The 19,552-nt window shown below is 51.7% G+C and overlaps 6 protein-coding genes across 6 annotated transcripts; 3 read left to right on the top strand and 3 right to left on the bottom strand.

The window, feature by feature from the left end:
* The first annotated feature begins 71 nt into the window (after positions 1-71).
* On the top strand, positions 72-1,184 carry V8C40DRAFT_249246 (alpha/beta hydrolase). Its single transcript, XM_083216706.1, has one exon. It carries the CDS (start codon positions 315-317, stop codon positions 1,089-1,091), a length of 777 nt encoding a protein of 258 aa, XP_083071633.1. The 5' UTR covers positions 72-314; the 3' UTR covers positions 1,092-1,184.
* On the bottom strand, positions 1,138-4,085 carry V8C40DRAFT_249245 (Spc98 family-domain-containing protein). The gene is made up of 2 exons (XM_083216705.1): positions 3,883-4,085; positions 1,138-3,803 (listed from the first exon to the last, which is right to left on the bottom strand). The coding sequence occupies exons 1-2, from the start codon at positions 3,952-3,954 to the stop codon at positions 1,263-1,265; spliced, it is 2,613 nt and encodes an 870-aa protein (XP_083071632.1). The 5' UTR covers positions 3,955-4,085; the 3' UTR covers positions 1,138-1,262.
* A 122-nt stretch (positions 4,086-4,207) lies between these two features.
* V8C40DRAFT_249243 (glycolipid 2-alpha-mannosyltransferase-domain-containing protein) lies at positions 4,208-6,228 on the top strand. The gene is made up of 4 exons (XM_083216704.1): positions 4,208-4,624; positions 4,705-4,965; positions 5,040-5,658; positions 5,724-6,228. The coding sequence occupies exons 1-4, from the start codon at positions 4,477-4,479 to the stop codon at positions 5,878-5,880; spliced, it is 1,185 nt and encodes a 394-aa protein (XP_083071631.1). The 5' UTR covers positions 4,208-4,476; the 3' UTR covers positions 5,881-6,228.
* A 6-nt stretch (positions 6,229-6,234) lies between these two features.
* Positions 6,235-7,562, bottom strand: V8C40DRAFT_44919 (WD40-repeat-containing domain protein). Its single transcript, XM_083222989.1, has 2 exons — positions 7,365-7,562; positions 6,235-7,292 (listed from the first exon to the last, which is right to left on the bottom strand). Exons 1-2 carry the CDS (start codon positions 7,408-7,410, stop codon positions 6,274-6,276), a joined length of 1,065 nt encoding a protein of 354 aa, XP_083071630.1. The 5' UTR covers positions 7,411-7,562; the 3' UTR covers positions 6,235-6,273.
* A 683-nt stretch (positions 7,563-8,245) lies between these two features.
* Positions 8,246-11,001, bottom strand: V8C40DRAFT_275730 (uncharacterized protein; the record flags this gene model as incomplete). The annotated part of the gene is made up of 2 exons (XM_083220758.1): positions 8,246-10,010; positions 10,073-11,001. 2 exons carry the CDS (start codon positions 10,999-11,001, stop codon positions 8,246-8,248), a joined length of 2,694 nt encoding a protein of 897 aa, XP_083071629.1.
* Positions 11,002-18,121: 7,120 nt separating this feature from the next.
* On the top strand, positions 18,122-18,877 carry V8C40DRAFT_249234 (uncharacterized protein). Its single transcript, XM_083216703.1, has 2 exons — positions 18,122-18,364; positions 18,420-18,877. Exons 1-2 carry the CDS (start codon positions 18,194-18,196, stop codon positions 18,483-18,485), a joined length of 237 nt encoding a protein of 78 aa, XP_083071628.1. The 5' UTR covers positions 18,122-18,193; the 3' UTR covers positions 18,486-18,877.
* Positions 18,878-19,552: the final 675 nt, after the last annotated feature.

Raw genomic sequence — 19,552 nt, 5'->3', positions numbered from 1 at the left:
GCTCCGCTCCGTGAATGCCTTGGTGAGATGCCGCTTTATTCTACCTAGATTCCACTGGCATCTTGCTTGACCTTTGATCATACAGCTTTTTGACAATACTGTGCGAAACTATGAATATGTGAAAACGCCAATCTCAGGCCATCTAAGCGAATAGTCAACTTTTATCTTTCATCTCACCGGCAATAGCCACTCCCCACCACGTCAATTCTCATTCACCTTCAACCTCAACAACCACCACAGCAAAAACCGCCACCAAACAACAAAACAACAGGAAAAGAATCACCAAACCCTCTCATCAACTTCATCCTCTAGCCATGCCTCCAAGAATCCCCACAGAAGCAGACTTCTCCCCCATCTCCCCCATCCTCCCCCACAAACTCCATTTCCCCTCCCCGCCCGAATCAACAACCTCCATCCTCATCCTCTTCCACGGCCTCGGCGACCATGAAATCCCCTTTGCAACATTCGCACGCAACATGTCCCTCCCCGGCGTCCTCGCCATTTCCGTCCGCGGCACCGCCCCTCTCCCGGCCGCCTTTGCACCCGATGCCGGAGACAAGCATTTTCATTGGGGCGATGACTTGAGCGTCGACACTAACACGGGCGATCTGGATCCCGACCCGGGGTTCGACAAGGCTGCGCGACTCGTCATACAGAAGCTCGTCAAGGACACGCTGATTGACCGGTGCGGATGGGAGATGAACGATATTCTATTCTTCGGCTTCGGACAGGGTGCATCCTTGGCGCTGGGATTAGCTTCCAGATTACGAAGTGTAGAGCGCATAGTCGACATCTCAGATGGTGATGAAGCAACGAGGAATAAGATCGGAAAGATGTGCAAAGGCGTTGTCTCGATTGGCGGGCCACTGCCACAATCCATGGTTCCCTCGTTGAGCAGCCGCGAAAAGAGTAATACTCCGGTGCTTGTGTGCCAGCTGAGTGAGGATGAGGCGGATGCTGTGAAGAGGGAGTTTAAGGATGTTAGGGTCGTGAATTGGAAGAGAAGGGAAGTGGCTATGCCGAGGGACAGAGACGAAATGTTTCCCATTATGAAGTTCATCGCGGACCAACTCAACAAGGGCTTCACATAGAGAAAGATGAAAGCTTAAGGAAGAGAAAGAAAGACAAAATAATGAGTACCATCTCAAAACATCTAATGTGACTTCTTCTTGAATGGACTGTCCATTGGACATATTATCTAAAAGGGTATCTTTCTACTCATCGTCTCATCGTCTCCCTTCTCTTCCAATATTTGTATCCCATCATCTCCTGTTCCTGTTGTCGCCCGCCTGTAGCATATCTGCTAGAATATCCCACTTCGCAGACTGCGTATCGCTCGAGGCCCTCGCAGCACCCTTCAACCCGGAACAAATGAAGCTCAAATGTCCATCAAAGTCGGCCTTGATCTCTTCCAACACTTCTATATAAGCCTCGGTGTCGAGTCCATCCTCCCTTACCACGCCCTCGCTGCTTTCATCCTCCTGTCTAAACAAGTGAGACGGCTCGGACCCATCCTTTGCGGCTTTCCCCTCTCTGGCCAGTTCCAGCTTAATAGCAAGGTCCATGATGTCGAGGATTCGCTCCCGAATGAGCTTCATCTTATTCCCTAGACAGGCTTGTTCAATCATTTGCTCTAGGTATGTGGCGTGAACTGAAATCATCGAATCAACATCCTCAGCCGCCATGAGCTCACGTCGCATTCCCCGCTCATTGGGTTCTAGGACAAGCGTTGCTAGATATGATTGAAGAGTCGTGCAGAACCGCAGCAGATTTCTGCGAGCGGTGTAGAACAGAGCACGCTCGTCCCAGTTTTCGTTATCGGTCGTGTGGTTTTCGAGGATCTTGGGTTTGTGGAGGACATGAATGGCTCGTCGCAGTTGCAATAGCAGTGTGAAAATAGATTGATAGTTCCCCATGCTCTCTTCGGAGACAACAATCTGGACCGGCCATGCAAGCCTGTAGTCAATCTTGAGATACGGCAGAGCGGCCCTCATCGAGCCTCGGGCATCTGTCACAGTCATGCGGGTGCCCTGAACACTGACGCTCACAGATAGGCGGCTTATATCAACCAGCGGCATAAAGGCATCTTGAGCAGTTCCTGCAAGAGCAAACCGATCATACCAGACTGGGTTCAAGTTTTCCAGCTTGTCGAACAAGTGATCTGTAAAAGATGCCGTGGCAAACCCGTCCGACATGAGATACAGCGCCTGGAGTGCGTCTAGTGATGAAGAGAGTTCGCACGTGTCGTAGAGAGCATCCTTCAGTGTGGTGGAAGTTTTTCGGTACTTGCTCTGGATCCATCGATTGAAAGCCGCGCCAAAGAGGTCCGGGAAGGTAGCCAGACCGAGACCTTCCGGGCAGACGTGCTCAAAATCCAAAGATGGCTCCTCAACGATGGATGAGTTACCCAGGTCGTATTTACCTAGGAGCCGCAGCACAACAATGTTCTTTCCGGCATTGTATATCCGATGAGCGGCAGGCTTAAGAAACTTTGGAGCGTGCAATGTCCCCTCTGCTGTTTGGCGGAGTTTGAATCGACCCTGCCAGATGTTGCTCATGGGCACTTTGGTCGGGCTTTCAAAGATGAAGAAGATTTCGTTTTCTGACGAGATGCGCCCTTCGTCCATCCAATGCCGAATCGGGCGAATGTAAACTTGAAAACATTCAAGAAAGATCCGGGCAAGAAACTCGTACGTGGACATGTCATCTTTTAGCTGGGCCAATGTGGTTTCGTCGTACAGGAGCTCAAGGTACCGGAATGTATCTGATCTTGACGTCTCCTGAATCTGGGCGATGATGTTGGACAGCACAAGCAAGGGCTGTAGCCAAGGCGCAATTTCGCCGTGAACAGACAATAGAGTGAACATAACTTCGGACGTGGGAGCAGCAAAGCGAGCCTCAATCTGCGAGAGCTTGGTATCGAAATCTCGAAGTCGCTTTGCAATGCAGTCTTGGAACGCCTGTAGATGTGGAATGGCCTGCGGGTGGCTAACGAACCTCCGAAGCAGCAGGATGCGCCAGCCAGATTCTGCAATGGTGTGTATCACAGATTTGTACGTTTCCCAAGCGATGTGCTGCATGTGGAAATTCGGCTCTGGCAAGCCAGTGTTTTCGTTGAAAAGGGTGGTTTTCAGCCCTTGCAGCATAGAGAGGATTTCCCTGACAATGTGCGTCTCTGAAATGGAAATTTTCTGAACGGTCCCAATGTCGTCCTTCTCAGGCACCACGGTCCGCCATTTTTGTGTCGACTGAAGAGCCTTTAGTAACTCTGTGTCCTCTGGTTGAATAATGCAGTCAGTGGCAGTCCTCCCCTTTTTGTGCAGGCTGAGATCTGTATCGTAAGGGTGATATATCGGCACTTCGATGAGTGTTTCATCGTCAGGCTCTGCTTCGACAACCTCGTCTTCTGAATCGCGCCCGTAATCAATCGACTGCCACAGAGTCTCATCCTCAGCCCAGCCATCCTCCCGAGCGACATCCTCCCAGCTAAAGGTTTCTGCTTGCTCCTCTTCACGCAGTCGTACGGCATCTAGATCGCTAAGCTTTGTTTTAAAGGTCGGTTGGTCGGATAATCCTAGAAGCAGAGCCAATATCTCTGGGTGCCACCTGGTGGCATGTTCTTCCAGCCTATCCAGGCTATCGCGAAACTCGTCGGCCAGGTCATCTCGGTTGTTAACGCGGAAGCGCTCTTCCAGCCCGTCAAGAGTGTGCCAGACGTCGAATTGGTTTATGCGCAGGTATGCCTGCGACTTAATCTTCTGCAGGGTGGCATCGTAAAGGACTTTATATCGCCTGGTTCGTGTCTGGGAACGCGGTTCAAAAGGTCAGCCCTTCGGATCGTTCTGTTGATACTCCTTTGTTGAGGTTCCTCTTCCTCCCCACCTTGCTGGAAATGCCAGTGGCAGCTTCGATGAGCTCCTCAGTGAGGGCTCCAAGTTGTGCGGCGTAGGCCATTGCCAGTCGTTGGCATCTTTAGCAGCAGTGGCGGCCAACCGGAGCTGTTTGAGACGCACAATCGAGGGCCATGTGGTGGTTGGATATGGATATGGATGTTCAAGATAGGTTGGATCAACTGATTGCATGTGCTGAAGCTCAGTGGTTTGACTTAGTGCACGACAACTGCGCAGGTGCACTTAACGGGCCTCCTCTAGCGCGTCTCTAGCGCGTCTGTGGGGAGATGATCAACTAAACTGAACCTCTCATCGGCAGGGCATTTTTTTAGCGCCTGGTGGCATAAAGATAAAGCAACAAGCGCCCCTTTCAATTACTGGCGATGCTCGAATAGCAACATTCACAGAGACGACTGGATGCCCGGCCATATCGGATAGGCCGTTGCCCTCAATTTGCTGTATAATAAACCAATCCCCATCACTCTTCATTCCGGTACAATAAACGAGATCCCATGGCCAATTAATCCAGCAGCCTTGTCATCGGGCATATCGCAATCATCATCTCCTCCCCTTCGCCCTCGACATCATGGCTATTGCCCGGCCAGTTCGAGCCCTGGGCACACTGGCCCTCGTCCTGTGGTGCTTCTTCCTCTATCAGCTTTTCAAGCCTTCGTCTGGATACAATAGCCCGGGCGATCGGTACATTAACTTTGAGCGCGACCCCAACTTGGATCGTAAGTAGCTGCAGCCAGGGTGGCGGATTAATAGGAGGAAAAAGCAAGCTGTATTGTTAACACATCTGCCTGCTGTATAGCCACCGGCGAACCCGAGGGGACTCTCGTACGAACCTCTGCGAAATATGCGCCCGATGCCGAAGACACCGATCGAGTCAGCGCCACGCTGCTAGCTCTTGTCCGCAATGAAGAGGTGGACGACATGGTGGCATCCATGGTAGATCTCGAGCGGACATGGAACAACAAGTTCAACTACCCCTGGACCTTTTTCAATGACAAGCCGTTCTCGGCAGAGTTCAAGAAGAAGACAAGCGCTGCAACCAATGCCACGTGCAACTACGGTATGAATGCTTGCTGTCCCAGCTCTAGCAATGGCCATATCATCGTGGACTAACAAGCAGTCAAAACCACACAGAGCTCATCCCCAAGGAACACTGGGACGCGCCCTCATGGATCGACCCCGACATCTTTGAAGAATCAGCCGCCGTGCTCAAAAAGAACGGAGTCCAGTACGCCAACATGATGTCCTACCACCAGATGTGTCGCTGGAACAGCGGCATGTTCTACAAGCATCCCGCCCTCAAGGACGTCCGCTACTACTGGCGCGTCGAGCCAAAGGTCCATTTCTTCTGCGACGTCGACTACGACGTCTTCCGCTACATGCAGGACAACAACAAGACGTACGGCTTCACAATCACCCTCTACGACGACCCGCACACGCTGCCCACCCTCTGGCCCCAGACGGCCAAGTTCCTCGCCGACCACCCGAGCTACCTGCACGAGCACAGCGCCATCAAGTGGGTGGTCGATGACATCCGGCGGCCGCAGCACAATAGAGAGGCCCAGGGCTTCTCCACCTGCCACTTCTGGAGCAACTTTGAGGTTGCTGACATGGAGTTCTGGAGGAGCAAGGCTTACGAGGACTATTTCGAGCACCTCGACCGCGCGGGAGGTTTCTTCTACGAGCGATGGGGCGATGCACCCGTTCATAGCATTGCCCTGGGCCTATTTGAAGATTCTAGCAAAATCCACTGGTTCGTTTATCTCACAAAGCAGTCATCATCAGCAGAGCTATTCTTACTCATCTCTATATTTACAGGTTCCGTGATATTGGCTACCAGCATATCCCCTTCTTCAACTGCCCCAACTCTCCCAAATGCAAGGGCTGTGTTACTGGCCGACTAACGGATGGTGAGCCATTCCTCCACCGAGAGGATTGCCGTCCCAACTGGTTCAAATATGCTGGTATGGGCTGAGAAAAGGGTTTCATACAAGGGAGGATGAAGCATGTGACTTCAATCCCAACCTATACCTACCAACCATCACCTACCTTCTTCACACGCGCTCCATGCCCACGCTGTATCAGGAAATACAAGACATGTACATAAGATTCTCTTTTCATGATATTGCCATGGCTCTATCATGCAAAGCACTGTGGTGGAAGCGAGACTTCCACTGGTGCACCCTTGGTCACAGTTGTTGTTGGGCGCTGGTGTGGCTATATTTATGGCTACCTTATGGATACTTGGAGAGCAACTACATCATGATCCGCAATGTAACATCTTAGGGAGGACGAAATAAACGAACAAACTCCAATTGTAAAATCGTAACAATGCTCCGTAGTTGTCATCACATGTTGTCGTATTACGCTATAACGCCCCAAAGACTGTCACTACTCCAGACGTTCCTCCTACACAGAACTGGTCTCCCCAGCCTCCGTCCCGCCATGCCATACAGCTGATGACATTGTTTCGCACTTTCGGCTTGCCGTCTTTGCCAATCAACTTCTTCGCCTCGTAGCCTTGAGGCCCCCACGGCACTGTCACCTTGGCCACCACCTTGCCCGATAGCAGATCCCACGCCCAAAGCCTGCCCGAGCCGTTGGCATCTGTCTCGCCACCCATTTCGTCTCCAGCTACCACGTATTTCTCCCTGCCGCCCAACAGCGACTGCACTCGCAGATCCTCGTTCTTCCACAACGGGTCCGCGTACGCCCGGAGACACGTGCCGTTCTCGCGATCCATCAGCCTCAGCTTGCTGTCCAACGAGCCCACCAGCATCGCCTTGCCATCCTTCGTAATGTCCAAGCTCACCACGCTTGCACCAATGACATCTGTAGTACACGCTCCCATGCGCACATCGTAGCTCCTCACCCTCCCATCCACACTCCCCGCGATAACCTCGGGCCCCCTCACCACCAAGCTCGTCACCGAATCCTTGGCCTCGCTCAGCACCTGTATCGGCTTGAAGCTCGTGCTGCGCACATCCCACAGCCGCACCGTCGTGTCGAACCCGCCGCTGACCACCAGCGAGTCTCCGGCACCCGCGAAGCTCACGCAGTTGATCCGCGCCGAGTGGCCCTGCGCGTTGCCCCCAAACCTCCGAATCGTCACCGCCCTGCTCACATCCCACAAGAATACCGCCCTGTCACCGCCTCCAGACACGAAGCTCTCATTGTCAGACGCGACTGCAAGGCTCAACACCTCATACCCATGCGCAGCATACGTCTGAATAAGTCGTCCTTGTGGCACAGCTGGCTTTGCGCTGGGACGAATCTCAGGGACAGACGTGCTGGGGAAAGGGTTATAGAGCCGGATCGAACGATCCGCCGACCCGGTGAGGATATAATTCCCAGGAGAGGCTGAATAAGCTACGGCATGAACGGCGCCTGAATTGTGTGAGGTTAGTTATTAAACGATTGCCGGTCTGGGGTGAATGAGAGCGAAATGGAAAGACGAACCATTGGAGCCTAGGAGATGCGCCACGGGCTGATCTGGGAAACTCATTTTATAAAGCACCACGGCTCATCACATCATGTTTCTGCAGCAGCGTTTGCTTGAAGAACCACGGCCGCAATATGAGAGAGGTATGCTGAATAGAAGATATGAAACTTGAATAAGAGAAAAAAGACGGGCTCTTCTTAGAACGACATAGTGATAGTCCCTTCCTTGCTCCGTTTAGAAAAAAAAAATCCCGGTTTGCTTGCTAACAAGAAACCCACAGCGTAAATAGGCAGATTTACTGCGGCGAAAAGTCAGAAGAGGTCAAGGAAAAGGTCTAAGTTTCCTCACAGTAAGCGATTCGTGATTCTCAAATACAATTGATATATACATCTGGCGGAGGTTTTATATGTTTAGAATGCGTCACATGATGCGACACGTGACTCATCCAACATCTTGTAAATCCAAGTGCCAAAAAAGGAACTGCCCAGTTCCTTGTGTTAAATGACAAGAGATGAAAAGCTATCTCATATATATACATAAATACATACATACATCAACGTTGCACGTCATCCTGATTTTGTAGGCTCCCAATCAATAAGGATACAGATTCGCTATCAAGGCCCCCTTGACACATCGAATGCCCAAACTCCTCATCCCATGTCATCCGATTCAAGTTGCCCTGATCTTGATGCCTCCTGAAATGCCCAAACGAGCAGCGATCTAAAAAACGCTAAACCATGCATAACACGTTAAAATATTCCTAATTCCAAAGGCACAAGCCCATATCCAAAAGAAGCTTAAAAGAAAATGAAACACAAAAGGAAATATATATGTATACGAAGAAGAAGAAACGCGCCGTTCTAGGGGGCTGGAGGCCCTAGGCGGATAAGGATTTGATTTAGTCAAGTCCAACATAAATCACGTCCATGTCCTTTGGGAATGTTTGCTCAATGGGATCCAGGATCTGCCAGTGGTTGAGCTCCTTTTCCTTCGTATCTTCCGAGAGAGGGAGCAGTCGATAACCTTGAATGGGGCTCGGCGGTCGTGATCCCAGCTCGCGAATCCGATTCAACTTTTGTAGACGTCGGTCAATAGCCAGACGGTCCTTGGAAGAGGCCTCCCAGATATTCTTCGTCCTGTCAACAGCGGACTTGGCAATAAGAACTCGCTCAATCACGTCTCCCAGGACAGTCATCGGCCCAGTTGCAGTCAAGACATCGACAGCTTCTGTGACCGCAACAGCCATCGCAGGAGGAGGAATTGTAAGCAATGCGGACCTGACTCGCAAAATGCGGTCCAGACTGTTTAGCATCTCAATGACCCTGCCCGCATGCTCTCGGCATTCGGCCGAATGTCCCAATTGGACATCCTTGGGCAGTTGGCCGGCTCCATGACGATGTCGGTTCAACTCAATCATAGTATGATGATAAAGGAAATGCATACTGAGGAAAGAGCCGGTGCTTCTAGTAAAAGCGGCCGCTTCGAGATTTGCACCACCAAAAGCCAGACGAGGGGGCAAAGAAGTAAACCAATTCTTGGCCCTCTTGATGAGATCTTGAAGCTTTGCAGTCTCTGTTTCGGTAGACGTTCGTCTAAGCGCCATCCTGTAGATGGCTGCTTGGCAATCCGACCAGATGTGCACCATTTCGATATAATATCCAGTGACACTGGCGTCGGACGATCGCTCATCGGTTTTAGCAAGACCACCATAGGGGTCGAAAATACGCGCATGAGACTCGACTTGCTTCTCGAAGCAGTGAAGATCAGTAGGGAGCTGTGTGTAGATGTCTTCCGCGTTGACCATTACCGGTCGCTCCGGGAATAGTCCACTAAGCCTCTCCAGAATGAATAGAGACCAGAGCGTCCTCCTGCGTGCTTCAGCATAGCCCGTCCGGTTCAGCCCCAGAGGGTACATAGCCATGCCCGATTCCCTAGAGTGATCCAGTTCCAAGCTCAACTGCAGGCATGCAGCACTGGCAGCTGCAGAAGAGATCAACTCATCAGCTTCTCGAGTTCGACAGGTCGAAATATAGTAAACGGCAAGAAGAATTCTGCTCTGTACTAGCTGCAGGCACTGCACTCCTGTCATCTTCTGTGCATAGTGTGCCACCTGAGCATACTCGAAAGCAATCTGCTTAGGATCACCGCAGAGTGCAGAGCCAACCGCTAGAGTACTGTACAAAAGCATCAAATCCTCGGGGCTTTTTTGGCCACGAGAGGAAACGACCCAGCGCTGGAAGGCTTCTTCAGGAAGAAATTGGAGAATCATGGTGTTGTCAACGTTGGCGAAGAATCTGGTTAAAGCGTTCGTGATCAAGTCAGGAGTCGAGGCATAAGGATCCGTCCTCCAAGCACGACCAAGAACCTCATCGGGAATTAGAGGCGGCTCAGGGGGTGGCTGTTCAGTGATTCGCGGTTTAGAATAATACATCCGAGCATTGAAGGGAGCGGGTGGTTCGCCGTTGGAGATGTATGCCTCGGGGCCAAGTTTGAGTCGTTTGCTGTATCCACGGTCCGGAGAGGCGGGCCGCATTCCGGCTCGGGGTGATCCGGGAGAGCTTACATCACTGATCGAACGTCGTAGGTCGCCGGTTTCAAGCTGTCGACCATCATCGAGCTCGGCCGGAGACGTCGATGGCGAAGTGTTATTCCCTCCTCTGGGTCTAGCAGTATTGTAAGCGATGTTCCAAGAAGGTGGCTGTATATGTGAATTTCCTAAACTTACGCATTCTTGAACTTGCAAACACGGCCAAATTTCTCACACTGGACGCATCGTGGATAGTCCGGATCACACTTGATCTTCTTCTCCCTGCAAGTCACGCATGCAATGGCCAGCCGCTTGCGAGGCTTGCCCGCCTTTGTCACGCCCCAGTGAGCGTTCACCGCCTCGCCATCAATCACTGTTTTACAGTGACTTCCGTCGTCGTAGAAATAGCACATGCCTTCGCCGGGCACCTCTGCTGCCCGCACAAATCTGGGAAGAAAATGCGTACCGGTCCAGATTTTCGGACCCAGACCATCCTTTGAAACTGCAATCTCAGAAGTGATTGCAGTAGCTGAAGTCGAGGGTGTGTTGGTGTCCGAGCTGTGTACTTGGCTAAGTCGCCGTTCAGAGTAATCGTGGGACGAGTCTTTGGGTCCGGGATATTGGGGTCTCAGTTTATCCTGAGGCTGTAAATACTCTTGCCTGCTATCCTCACGGTAGGCGGACCATTTCCGGGGTAATTCGGGTTCGTAGCGGGCATCAGAACCCCTGTGGCCATGGTTTGGGTATTCGGGCGAATGCGACGCAGGAAGGGAGGATGTCGTAGCATGAGTTTGCTGTCTCTCGGAGTAGTTGTATGCACCAAATTCGTATGGGTTTCTTGATGGCGGCTGAGAAGGTGAAATAGCCTGTGGGAAATAGGAGCTCAACAAGTTTCCACTGGAAGAGATTCGTGGTCTATCCAAGGGAGAAGGCGAAGGGTAAATCCCAGGACGTTCCGTGTGTGGCGAGTTGAGAGGTCGCATAGATGACGGCGGACCAAAGAGGCTGCTTAAAGACGGAAGCTGCTGTCCAGCAGTCGGAGTTCCAACCGATTCCTGTCGACCTCGGCCGCCATCTGTATTGCCCTCAGCAGACATATCGACGGAAGCCTTGCCATAGCGTGACATGGAAGCAGCAGCGACAGGAACCGAAGCACGAGGGCCCCAGGCAGCTTGTTCTTCTAAAGGTGATGACCTTGAAGAAAACGATGTTGCGCTTGGGCTTACAAGTTCAGGGGGAGTATCCGGCGGGGGGGCTCGATGCAAAGATTCCAGAGCTGGTAGTCCACCCATTGAGGAGAATATATCACTGTCTTTTTAAGGGACCAGTAGCTGCTAAAATTGCATCTCCAAAGAAGAAGCGAGGTTAATGAGAAAGAAGAGCGCCTAACGACGAAAGGAGCGGCCAACAGATATTAAAATCTTCAACCGGACTGTTCCGCGAGCTGAAAAGGGAAGAGGAAGTTTGGGTGCGAGTGGCGGAGCCTTGAGGACCCAACGACTGGTGAAATGCCCAAAAATAGGATTGCTGGTCAAGTGAGTAAGGTGAATCAAATCCGACTTGTAAGTGATCAGGTGAGTGGCGTCTTCTATGACACTTCTTCCAGCCAGGGAATCGAGATAGAAAGGGCCATGAAGAAGAAACCAGATGTAAGTGGGCAGAGTTCAATCTTTTAGAAGAAGGTCGACATCAACAGCCCAGCGGTAACTACCGACTTATTGAATCTGGGGGAGAAGATGGGGAAGATGCGGGCGAAGAGGCGACGGAGGAGGGTATCAGTGGCTTTTGAGATTTAAGCCACCACTGCCCACAAAAAAAGAGTCCCAAGGAACAGGCAAGGTTGGAAAGAGGAGCTAGCAGGGTCCAGTCCAGTGAACGGCAGAAAAGGAACAGATACACCGAAGCAACCCCAAACGAGACCAACAAGGGCAGTTACCAATGAGCCGGACACGGCTGAGGCCTGTAATGGACGGAATTCGTCCAAAAAGCCTAGGCGAGCGCACTCCTATGGTGCTGCCGGGTGGATACAAGGCAAATAACTACCTATCTACCTAGTTAGCTAGGTCGTTGGTCGGTATCAGTCTTGAGTCAAAAGTGACCGGAGAGGGGGGGTCCAATGGCCCAGGAAGCCCCAAAAGGACCATTCGATAGTGCCGCTCCGGACCTGAACTTATGGATATGGAGCGTCGCAACCCACCTTGCCACACGTGCGTGGTGATCCACTTGTGCTGTTGTTGCCGCGGCCCTACAGACCGGGACCATGGGTGCAGATTTGTCCAGGAGGATGGAGCCCATACGAGGGTATAATCTGATATAGCGCATCGTTGGCTCTGCTAGCAGTGAACGGACCCGTCGTCGTCATGCCATCATGGGGGGCTTCCTGGGGGTCAGAGCCGTGATGATATGCTCAGGTGCTGGTGGCCCATGACAAGCAGCGTGGAAGGCCTAGGGTCTGGCTGCCTGGCTAGCATCATCAACAAAGGCCATAAGCCTCACGCAGCTGCCCTGACCTGACCGATGGGGAGATGCCAGCAGCAACGTCTCACAGCATAAGCCGCTTTCTCGCCGGCGCTGTCCAACAACCGCCACGGCTGCGCTGCGCTCCGCTGGCTGCACTGCCGGAAGGAGGATCCCGCGACTCTTTACGGCGTAATTGAGAGAAATGACTAGGTAGGCTGGATTTCGTCGGTCTGGCATCGGTACTCATCCCATACTCCCCCCGAAGGCCTCTGCGCATCTGGCAAAGGAGATTTGGCGACTGTGGCTGGCGTCCGTACGAGGGCCAAGACCAGCTCGGCCCAGGGAAGATGCGGTCTTGATACTCAATGGGGTATCCTGGTCGCGCGCTAGATGGATTGATGGCTGACCGGGGCCATGACGAAGCGGCGTGGTTCGCGCAGAAAAAGAAGCAGCAGAACACAGGCGCGCGCGCACGGAAACAGATTGCGTCCACACCACAATTTTGCCGTGGCTGGGAGGGTGTGCGCACAAGCACTGGAACTGGATGAAGCGACGCAAGTCAGCCGCACCGCACACACCCTTCCAGTGGCCCTTCCAGTGGCGGCTTGTCTGTCACTCCCGCAGCCTGAGGAAATTCCAGGAGGCAACGAAGCGACAGCAGACGGGAGATGGACGGAGTATTGCGGAGATAAAGCGTCGTGGGAGATGCAAAAGGGCACATGGTGGAATGTCACAGTACAGTGTTGAGGTTTAGGATTCGAATTTTAATATCTCTTCAATTAATATGCTGTGCGCTTCTTTTTAGCCGAAAAGAAGAAGGTGGCAGGAGATCAACTGCCTCCAGCTCCAACCTGTAACATGCGGAGTAATAATACTCGTGCTGTACAGTTGTGGAGTGTACTGTAGCACGTAGAGTATCTGCTTTGCCTGCTTGCCGTCATACAAGTTGGACGTTGAATAGAAGTGCCCTACAGGTCCCTACAGGTTCCTACGGGTGCATCATACCAAAGGTGGCAGGAGCAGCAGGCAGCACAGACTTCCATGTGCTGGAAACGGATGGCATGACATGCGCATTGTTCAATACTGGCAAGTGCCGACAGACACATGGGAAGTCACGAACCAGGCCAGGTAAGGCCACAGAAGCTAAAAAAAAAAAAAAAAAAAAAAAAAAAAAAAAAAAAAAACTACAGAAAAAAAAAAGTGATTGACGAGAGCCGATCTCACTCACCTCACCGTGTCAAGTACGAGTACGCGTAATTCCATCCCTCGTACATCTCGTACTTGGACCACTAGCCGGCGAATCGTCACAGACGCATGGCAGACGCTTTTCTCGATATCCACAACATTACAAATCGATAGCCCTGGAGACGCTTTGTTGGTTGGTGCTGGCCCTGCTGGGGCTACGCCCACCCCCCACGGCCGCTGCAACTGTGCCACTGCCCCCTTACAGCCCGGCAGATCGAGGATTCGATGGGCCAAAGAGGCTCAAAACACACACAAAGGGCTCTTGGTTTGCCGCCGGCATGTGCAGCGGCATCGACGAAGGCGTCCTGCTGAACCACGGCACGCATTAATTCCGCACATCCAAGCATCGAGGCCGCACGGGGCACCCGCCCATCTCACATTTCACAAGCCGGCGCGATTGCCTACGGTACGGTGATGCCATAGGCCTACCTCTCATAGCAGTTCACCCATGCTAACGTGGTTTGCATACTGTACAGCTTCCTGTGCGCACGCACGTACTCGCACGAGTACGCCGAGTACCTGTCCTTGGAAAAACAGGCTCTCTGTTACATCGCAAGACCCCGAGGCTGCTCCCTGCATGGCGACTCCATTGCTCGTTGCCTTCTTCGGTTGCAGGTGCAGAACATCCAGCAACAGCAGCAAGGAAGCCCGTGTACTTGTTGGCTCTCCCATGATGTCTGCCTAAAAATAATTGCACGAGGCACGTTGGCCGAAGTCCAAACATTGTCTGTACGTTGGTTGTTGAAAATCAGATTGGTCGCCTCTGTTGGCTGCTTGGTACTTCTGAGGCCCGCGTGTGCAAGAGCCGGGCTGAGACAACCAAAAGTACCATGATTTGCGGGCCTCTACCCGTACCTGTACAAGCGTTCCCTGCTTCTCGCAACAGCGACCTGAGGTCACATTGGTACAAGGGTCCCCGAATGTGAAGGCTCAGGGATCTCTCGACAGGGTCTTCGGCGCACTAAAAAGGATGAGCTCGGCAAGCATTCCGACCTTCTGGGGTTGGTTATTATTGGAACCGTGGTCGTAGTGGTGTAACCATGTGGGTGGGAGCGACTGCAGATTATCACATACAGTGGTGCGCCATGGATCAGCGCATCCGAAACAATTCAAGTGAGATATTGAACTGATTTCCCGATCGATGGCCGTGGATGATTGATCCAAGCTCATGTGGGCTATGGCCATTCGCTGGTCACCATCCAGCGCAATCACATCAGAAACGTGCAGAGGCCCTCGACCATGACCCCTAGGCATTCAAAAAGTACTGCTTTGCGTTTTTTTTTTCTCCTTTGATGGGGACTACATGTGCAAACTACGACTCGCTCAGCCCGGCGCACTCTCTGTTTTTGTACAGGTATGCTTGGCTGGACTCGCATGCACCAGAAGAGCTTCACAAGTTAGCCTGCCGTGAGATAGCAGGGGATCGGCTGACAATCCCACCTGCTTCATCCCATAGAAGGTTAATTAATCAACAATTATCCCGAGCACACGGCGACCGGGGTTGCCTCGTTGCTTTTACCTTCCTTGGCATGTGAGTGGGGACTCATGGAAGCAATAAGGGTGCAGTACATACAACTTGGTTGAGAAAGCGAAGGCTCTCGTGAGGTGGTGTGGATGCTGCGTGGCAAGCCTGGGTTTCGTTTGTCGGCAGTCCAAAAGATTCGCTATGGCCTGTGCACGCAGCTTACCGCTCCAAAGCAAAGCAGACATTTGACCACATTCAACGAAAGGGCAAACACAAACTGGTCGTGCCCGTGTTGTCAACAAGCGGTTGGAGTACGCAGAAAGCGACAAATCCGCCGCAGTCCTTTTTTGGGACACCTCATGCCCAGATTTGGCCCCATGCATCGGGCCATGTAGGATTTTGCCCACAGCCTCGGCCAATGCTACTCATCTGGAGTAGTACAGAGGATGTCCTTGTTTGCGCACAAGAGTACTTTGAGTACGAGGCGTTGATGTTTCATTCCCACCCGTTGTTCTGTTGGTTCGAACAACGCCGCCTCACTGGGCACGTTATACGTATGATGTGTGTATCATATGATAGCAAGAGAGGGGACGGGAAAAGTACTCGAGCCCAAAGCAGCATAACATACTAACAGCGCTTGTTTGCATCTCACAATGGGCGGACCTACTGCGAGAAAGACCGTGTTCCAGCAATGGAGGTGGTGTCTCAATCGTCATTTGACGGTTCGTCGGCGATCTTCTGCAGGCACTCTAGACAGTGCGGCCCTAGCGGAGTGCCCTGTGTCTCCCGTCGTCGTCTTTGTCGTCTTTGTCCTTCGTCACTGCCGGGTTCAATAGCGCTGATGAAGCCTGTACTCTATTCGTCTGGTCTGCAAAGGCAAATCCACCTCTTGTGCGAGCGAATCCGTCGCACCAAGACGATCGATGCTACCTTATCTGTCCAGACGAACGAATGTTCCATGTTTGTTAGTGTGCCAAGGGCGGTACAGCAATTCAATCAACGATGGCGGTCCGGTCTCTAGGCTACGCCATATTCCTTTGTGAGAAATAGTCCGTTATTTGCTTTCTCCGACAGAGCCATTTCATGGGGCTATGCAAACAAACCAGCAGGTGGAATTCTGCCAAGACGAGGTACCACACCCAGACTGCCAACGCAACATGGACATATGGAGCAGGACGCATATGATGGCATGTTGTATCATCTCTCAGCCGCATATGTGGGATACGAGCGGGAAAATTGCGTATGATCCCAGAACTCTGGTAGCTTCACGTCTGGCTTCCACATGAAGAACTCGAGCATCGGGACACACGTTCATTACATTAGCAGGGTGCTGCTTGCCATACACATACGCACACGCATACGCACATACGCACAACACGGCAGAGAACCTCACAAGAGTCTCGTTCTCAGCACCGCCGAGCTATCATTTCGCTCTGACAGCCTGCAGCAGACCAACGGGTGGCTCGTGCATACAGCTACGGCATTTCGTGGACGCTTGAGCACTGCCGGAGTCGGACTGACCAGTGACCGAACCTCCGTCGGAATTCCACGTTGTCTACTTGTATGGAGTATCTTGCAGTTGACTAGAATTTTGGTGGCTCAATTAGGCCCTCTCGTCTAAAATGCACGAGTACCAAAAGATCTCACTCCCCCTAAACCATGTTTTATATCGTTCCATCCACTAACTTGAACCAAACAAGATGGATGGTTCTCATAGCGCCATGCCGCTACTCCAAACACAATGCAACAAACTCCCGTGATTGCATCATACGGCTTTACGAGACTGATCAACAGCATCCACTTGAACGTTCGTCGGCATGCATGGTAAAGATATGGAGGAAATCTACGAAGTTTGCCGCCCAACAGGAGCTCTTCTCGCTATCAGCGCTATTCATGATCTCTTCGTATTTCCTTTTGTTCCACATACTATTACTTGGCACGTATAGCGCGAAAAAAACAGCCATCGCTATGATACAGCGCTGTGCTAGACACCGTTAGATCGCAAGAATCGTCACTACCAAAGATTGTAAGAGAAAATAGCGCAAGGCGGGTCGCTAACGAGCACCGGCGAACACCAACTCAGACAGTTAACTCCACAGCAGGCCCTGCGGATAATTTTGGGATTTCACCCCCCCAGTCCGGGGGCTAGATCGCCACGCCATCGATGAGCACGGACTTTGACCCCAGCATGGAAGCGCTGGAATATTCTTTTCATCAAAGGGGCATTTATCAGTCGGCAACATCCAGAACTGATACTGTGCGCCGATGCGTAATCTTAAGATATGGCGGTACCCCGGACCTCGAATGAGAATATTCGGGCAGTACTGGCTCACAAATTACATCTGAGGGATGTTCTAGACGGCCATGGCGACCAATTACTAATTTGAACACAACAATAGCTGTTGCATCCAACATGCATGTTGACATTCTGCCAGGAGTTTAGACCAAACCGAAGGATAGTACGAAATGCCCTGTCGCGTGTGATTGTAAGCAACGCAACCAACCTCAGCTAGATATGCAAATCACGGAGGTCGTCACATTGAGCACTCGGCTGCTTAGCCCTTATCATCCTGTAGCTTTTACGGAGCATCTAGCACAAAGTTCGCCGAATGTGCCGGGCTACTAATGCTGTACATCACCGAGAGCTGGACGGTGCCGTCCCCCCTCGGAGCAACGGGTCAACCACACCAGCGTGCCTGGATCCGCTCTTTCACCTTGCAAATGAGAATGACGAGCGGGCACCAGCGAGAATTGCTAACGAGTACGAAATATCTGACGCAGGATTCTGCCGGATGCAGACCTTGCACTGCATACGAAGGACGAAATACATCGTACGAAGTACAAGAACCCCTGGCACATTCGCCCAGCTACCGGCACCTGGAGCTGCTTTGATAGCACTTACTAAACACGCCTGTCTGTACCCCAGAGCCCACTTCGCCGTTCGGTTTGCCCGCGAAAGTCCGCGGCTCTTGCATGGGAGCCCCGGCTCCCAATTGCCTGAACAAGCACCATCTCCGGATCAGCCATGCAACGCTAATCACGGTATACCTAGTGAGAACCAACCAGCTCGGCCGAGTCTTTCATCGACGTCGTCACATCTCGCGACCCCTACCATAGGTATTACGGCTAGTACAGTAATAGTGCTGCTAATGTTACCTGTCTTCCATCCGTTCTTGCAGCATTATTCACTACTGCAGAAGTTACCTTCCAGGGGGGCAGCACTGCATACCAGCAGAATCTGTTCAATCCGGAGAAACAAGATTCTCTGTTTACACAAAGTGCTAATATTATTTGATGCTCTCAGTTTGGTTCTGCTAACGGTTTGCCCCTTCAATAACTACCTGGTAGAGTGTTTCAGCTAACAACTTCGGATAGAAAGCATTCCCTACGACAACAGTGGCGGTGCCACTCTACCCACTGACATCCTCAAGTACGACGTGAGAATATTGATTGTTGTTAGTACACATTTTCAGGGTCCATGACAGATGAAAATCTGGGTCGCTTGTTAGTGGTGCATGGCTGACAAGTTCCCCTTCCGCCATGGATGCGGAGTAAGACCGGCGAAGACTTAGCCGGCATGGCCCTTGACGCTCAGATCTGACACTACAGCAGAACTACGTGCAGAATTCCAGCCTCTCCTGCTTATCCTTGAAATGGACTCAGTGCTGACCGGCCCATGTAAGCAGGAGCATCAATCTATTAATTTTTAGCGCGTCCCGCGACTTCTCACGCACCATGACTATTGCGTCTTCTATTTTGAATCACCGAATCTAAAGAAGGAAAAAAGAAGGATCTAGGAAAGGCCATCTAAGAATACAATCAAACTGCTGCTGATGCTGCTGTTGCTACGACTGCTAATCTCAAACATGAACCGTTCGCTATTCACCCCGCCACGAATGGACCAACCCATACGAGTGCTCAATCGTACATTGGCAATTTTCCCACTGTAGGACTTTGGGTGTAACGTGTCTTTAGTTTGCGACTCTATCTTCTATTTTTTCAGCCGCTACTCGTTGCCAGGGATCGCCAAAAAACGTGAACTACTTATTCTTCTACGCACAAAAGAGTACATTTACGGCTGAGTTTCAAGCCACACAGGCCTGCAGCGGCTTTCGCAACCTCGCATTGTGGCAAAGATGGGTGATCCTTTTCGCCGTCTTTCGGTCCCGACGGAGAAGCGAAGTCCAAAAAGGCTCGGCACTAATCATAATTCGGGGATAGCCTCTTGTTCAGCAGCAACAATTGACTAATTTGCTGGGATCACAGCGTTCTTCCAGGTGTTGAATCCCGACTGCGTCCGAAGCTGCCAAGCTTATACGCCAGGGCGACTTTACATTGCGTGAGCACACAATGGGAGCTTCCTACGCGAATCACGATTCATGGAACTCATCTGCCGGCATGCCTCCCCCATCCATGCTTTTACTCCAAAGCATACATACCGTGACAGTTAATGCACTCAGATGCCGCCAGGTTTTATGATTGGCGAATTCATTGTTGAGTAATGCAAT

The sequence above is a fragment of the Trichoderma camerunense genome, assembly GCF_050948025.1.
Source record: "Trichoderma camerunense strain CBS 138272 chromosome Unknown V8C40scaffold_12, whole genome shotgun sequence".
Lineage (NCBI taxonomy): Eukaryota > Fungi > Ascomycota > Sordariomycetes > Hypocreales > Hypocreaceae > Trichoderma > Trichoderma camerunense.
This window is presented reverse-complemented; position numbering and strand designations above follow the sequence as displayed.

Bases quoted from the DNA above. Each gene is read 5' to 3' on its own strand.
- V8C40DRAFT_249246 (XM_083216706.1), top strand. From the start codon at position 315: ATGCCTCCAAGAATCCCCACAGAAGCAGACTTCTCCCCCATCTCCCCC.
- V8C40DRAFT_249245 (XM_083216705.1), bottom strand. From the start codon at position 3,954: ATGGCCTACGCCGCACAACTTGGAGCCCTCACTGAGGAGCTCATCGAA. The intron at 3,804-3,882 runs GTGGGGAGGAAG...CCGCGTTCCCAG, and splicing joins CCACTGGCATTTCCAGCAAG to ACACGAACCAGGCGATATAA.
- V8C40DRAFT_44919 (XM_083222989.1), bottom strand. From the start codon at position 7,410: ATGAGTTTCCCAGATCAGCCCGTGGCGCATCTCCTAGGCTCCAATG. The intron at 7,293-7,364 runs GTTCGTCTTTCC...CACACAATTCAG, and splicing joins GCATCTCCTAGGCTCCAATG to GCGCCGTTCATGCCGTAGCT.
- V8C40DRAFT_249243 (XM_083216704.1), top strand. From the start codon at position 4,477: ATGGCTATTGCCCGGCCAGTTCGAGCCCTGGGCACACTGGCCCTCGTC. The intron at 4,966-5,039 runs GTATGAATGCTT...AAAACCACACAG, and splicing joins CAATGCCACGTGCAACTACG to AGCTCATCCCCAAGGAACAC. The intron at 5,659-5,723 runs GTTCGTTTATCT...CTATATTTACAG, and splicing joins GATTCTAGCAAAATCCACTG to GTTCCGTGATATTGGCTACC.
- V8C40DRAFT_249234 (XM_083216703.1), top strand. From the start codon at position 18,194: ATGTTACCTGTCTTCCATCCGTTCTTGCAGCATTATTCACTACTGCAG. The intron at 18,365-18,419 runs GTTTGCCCCTTC...AACTTCGGATAG, and splicing joins TCAGTTTGGTTCTGCTAACG to AAAGCATTCCCTACGACAAC.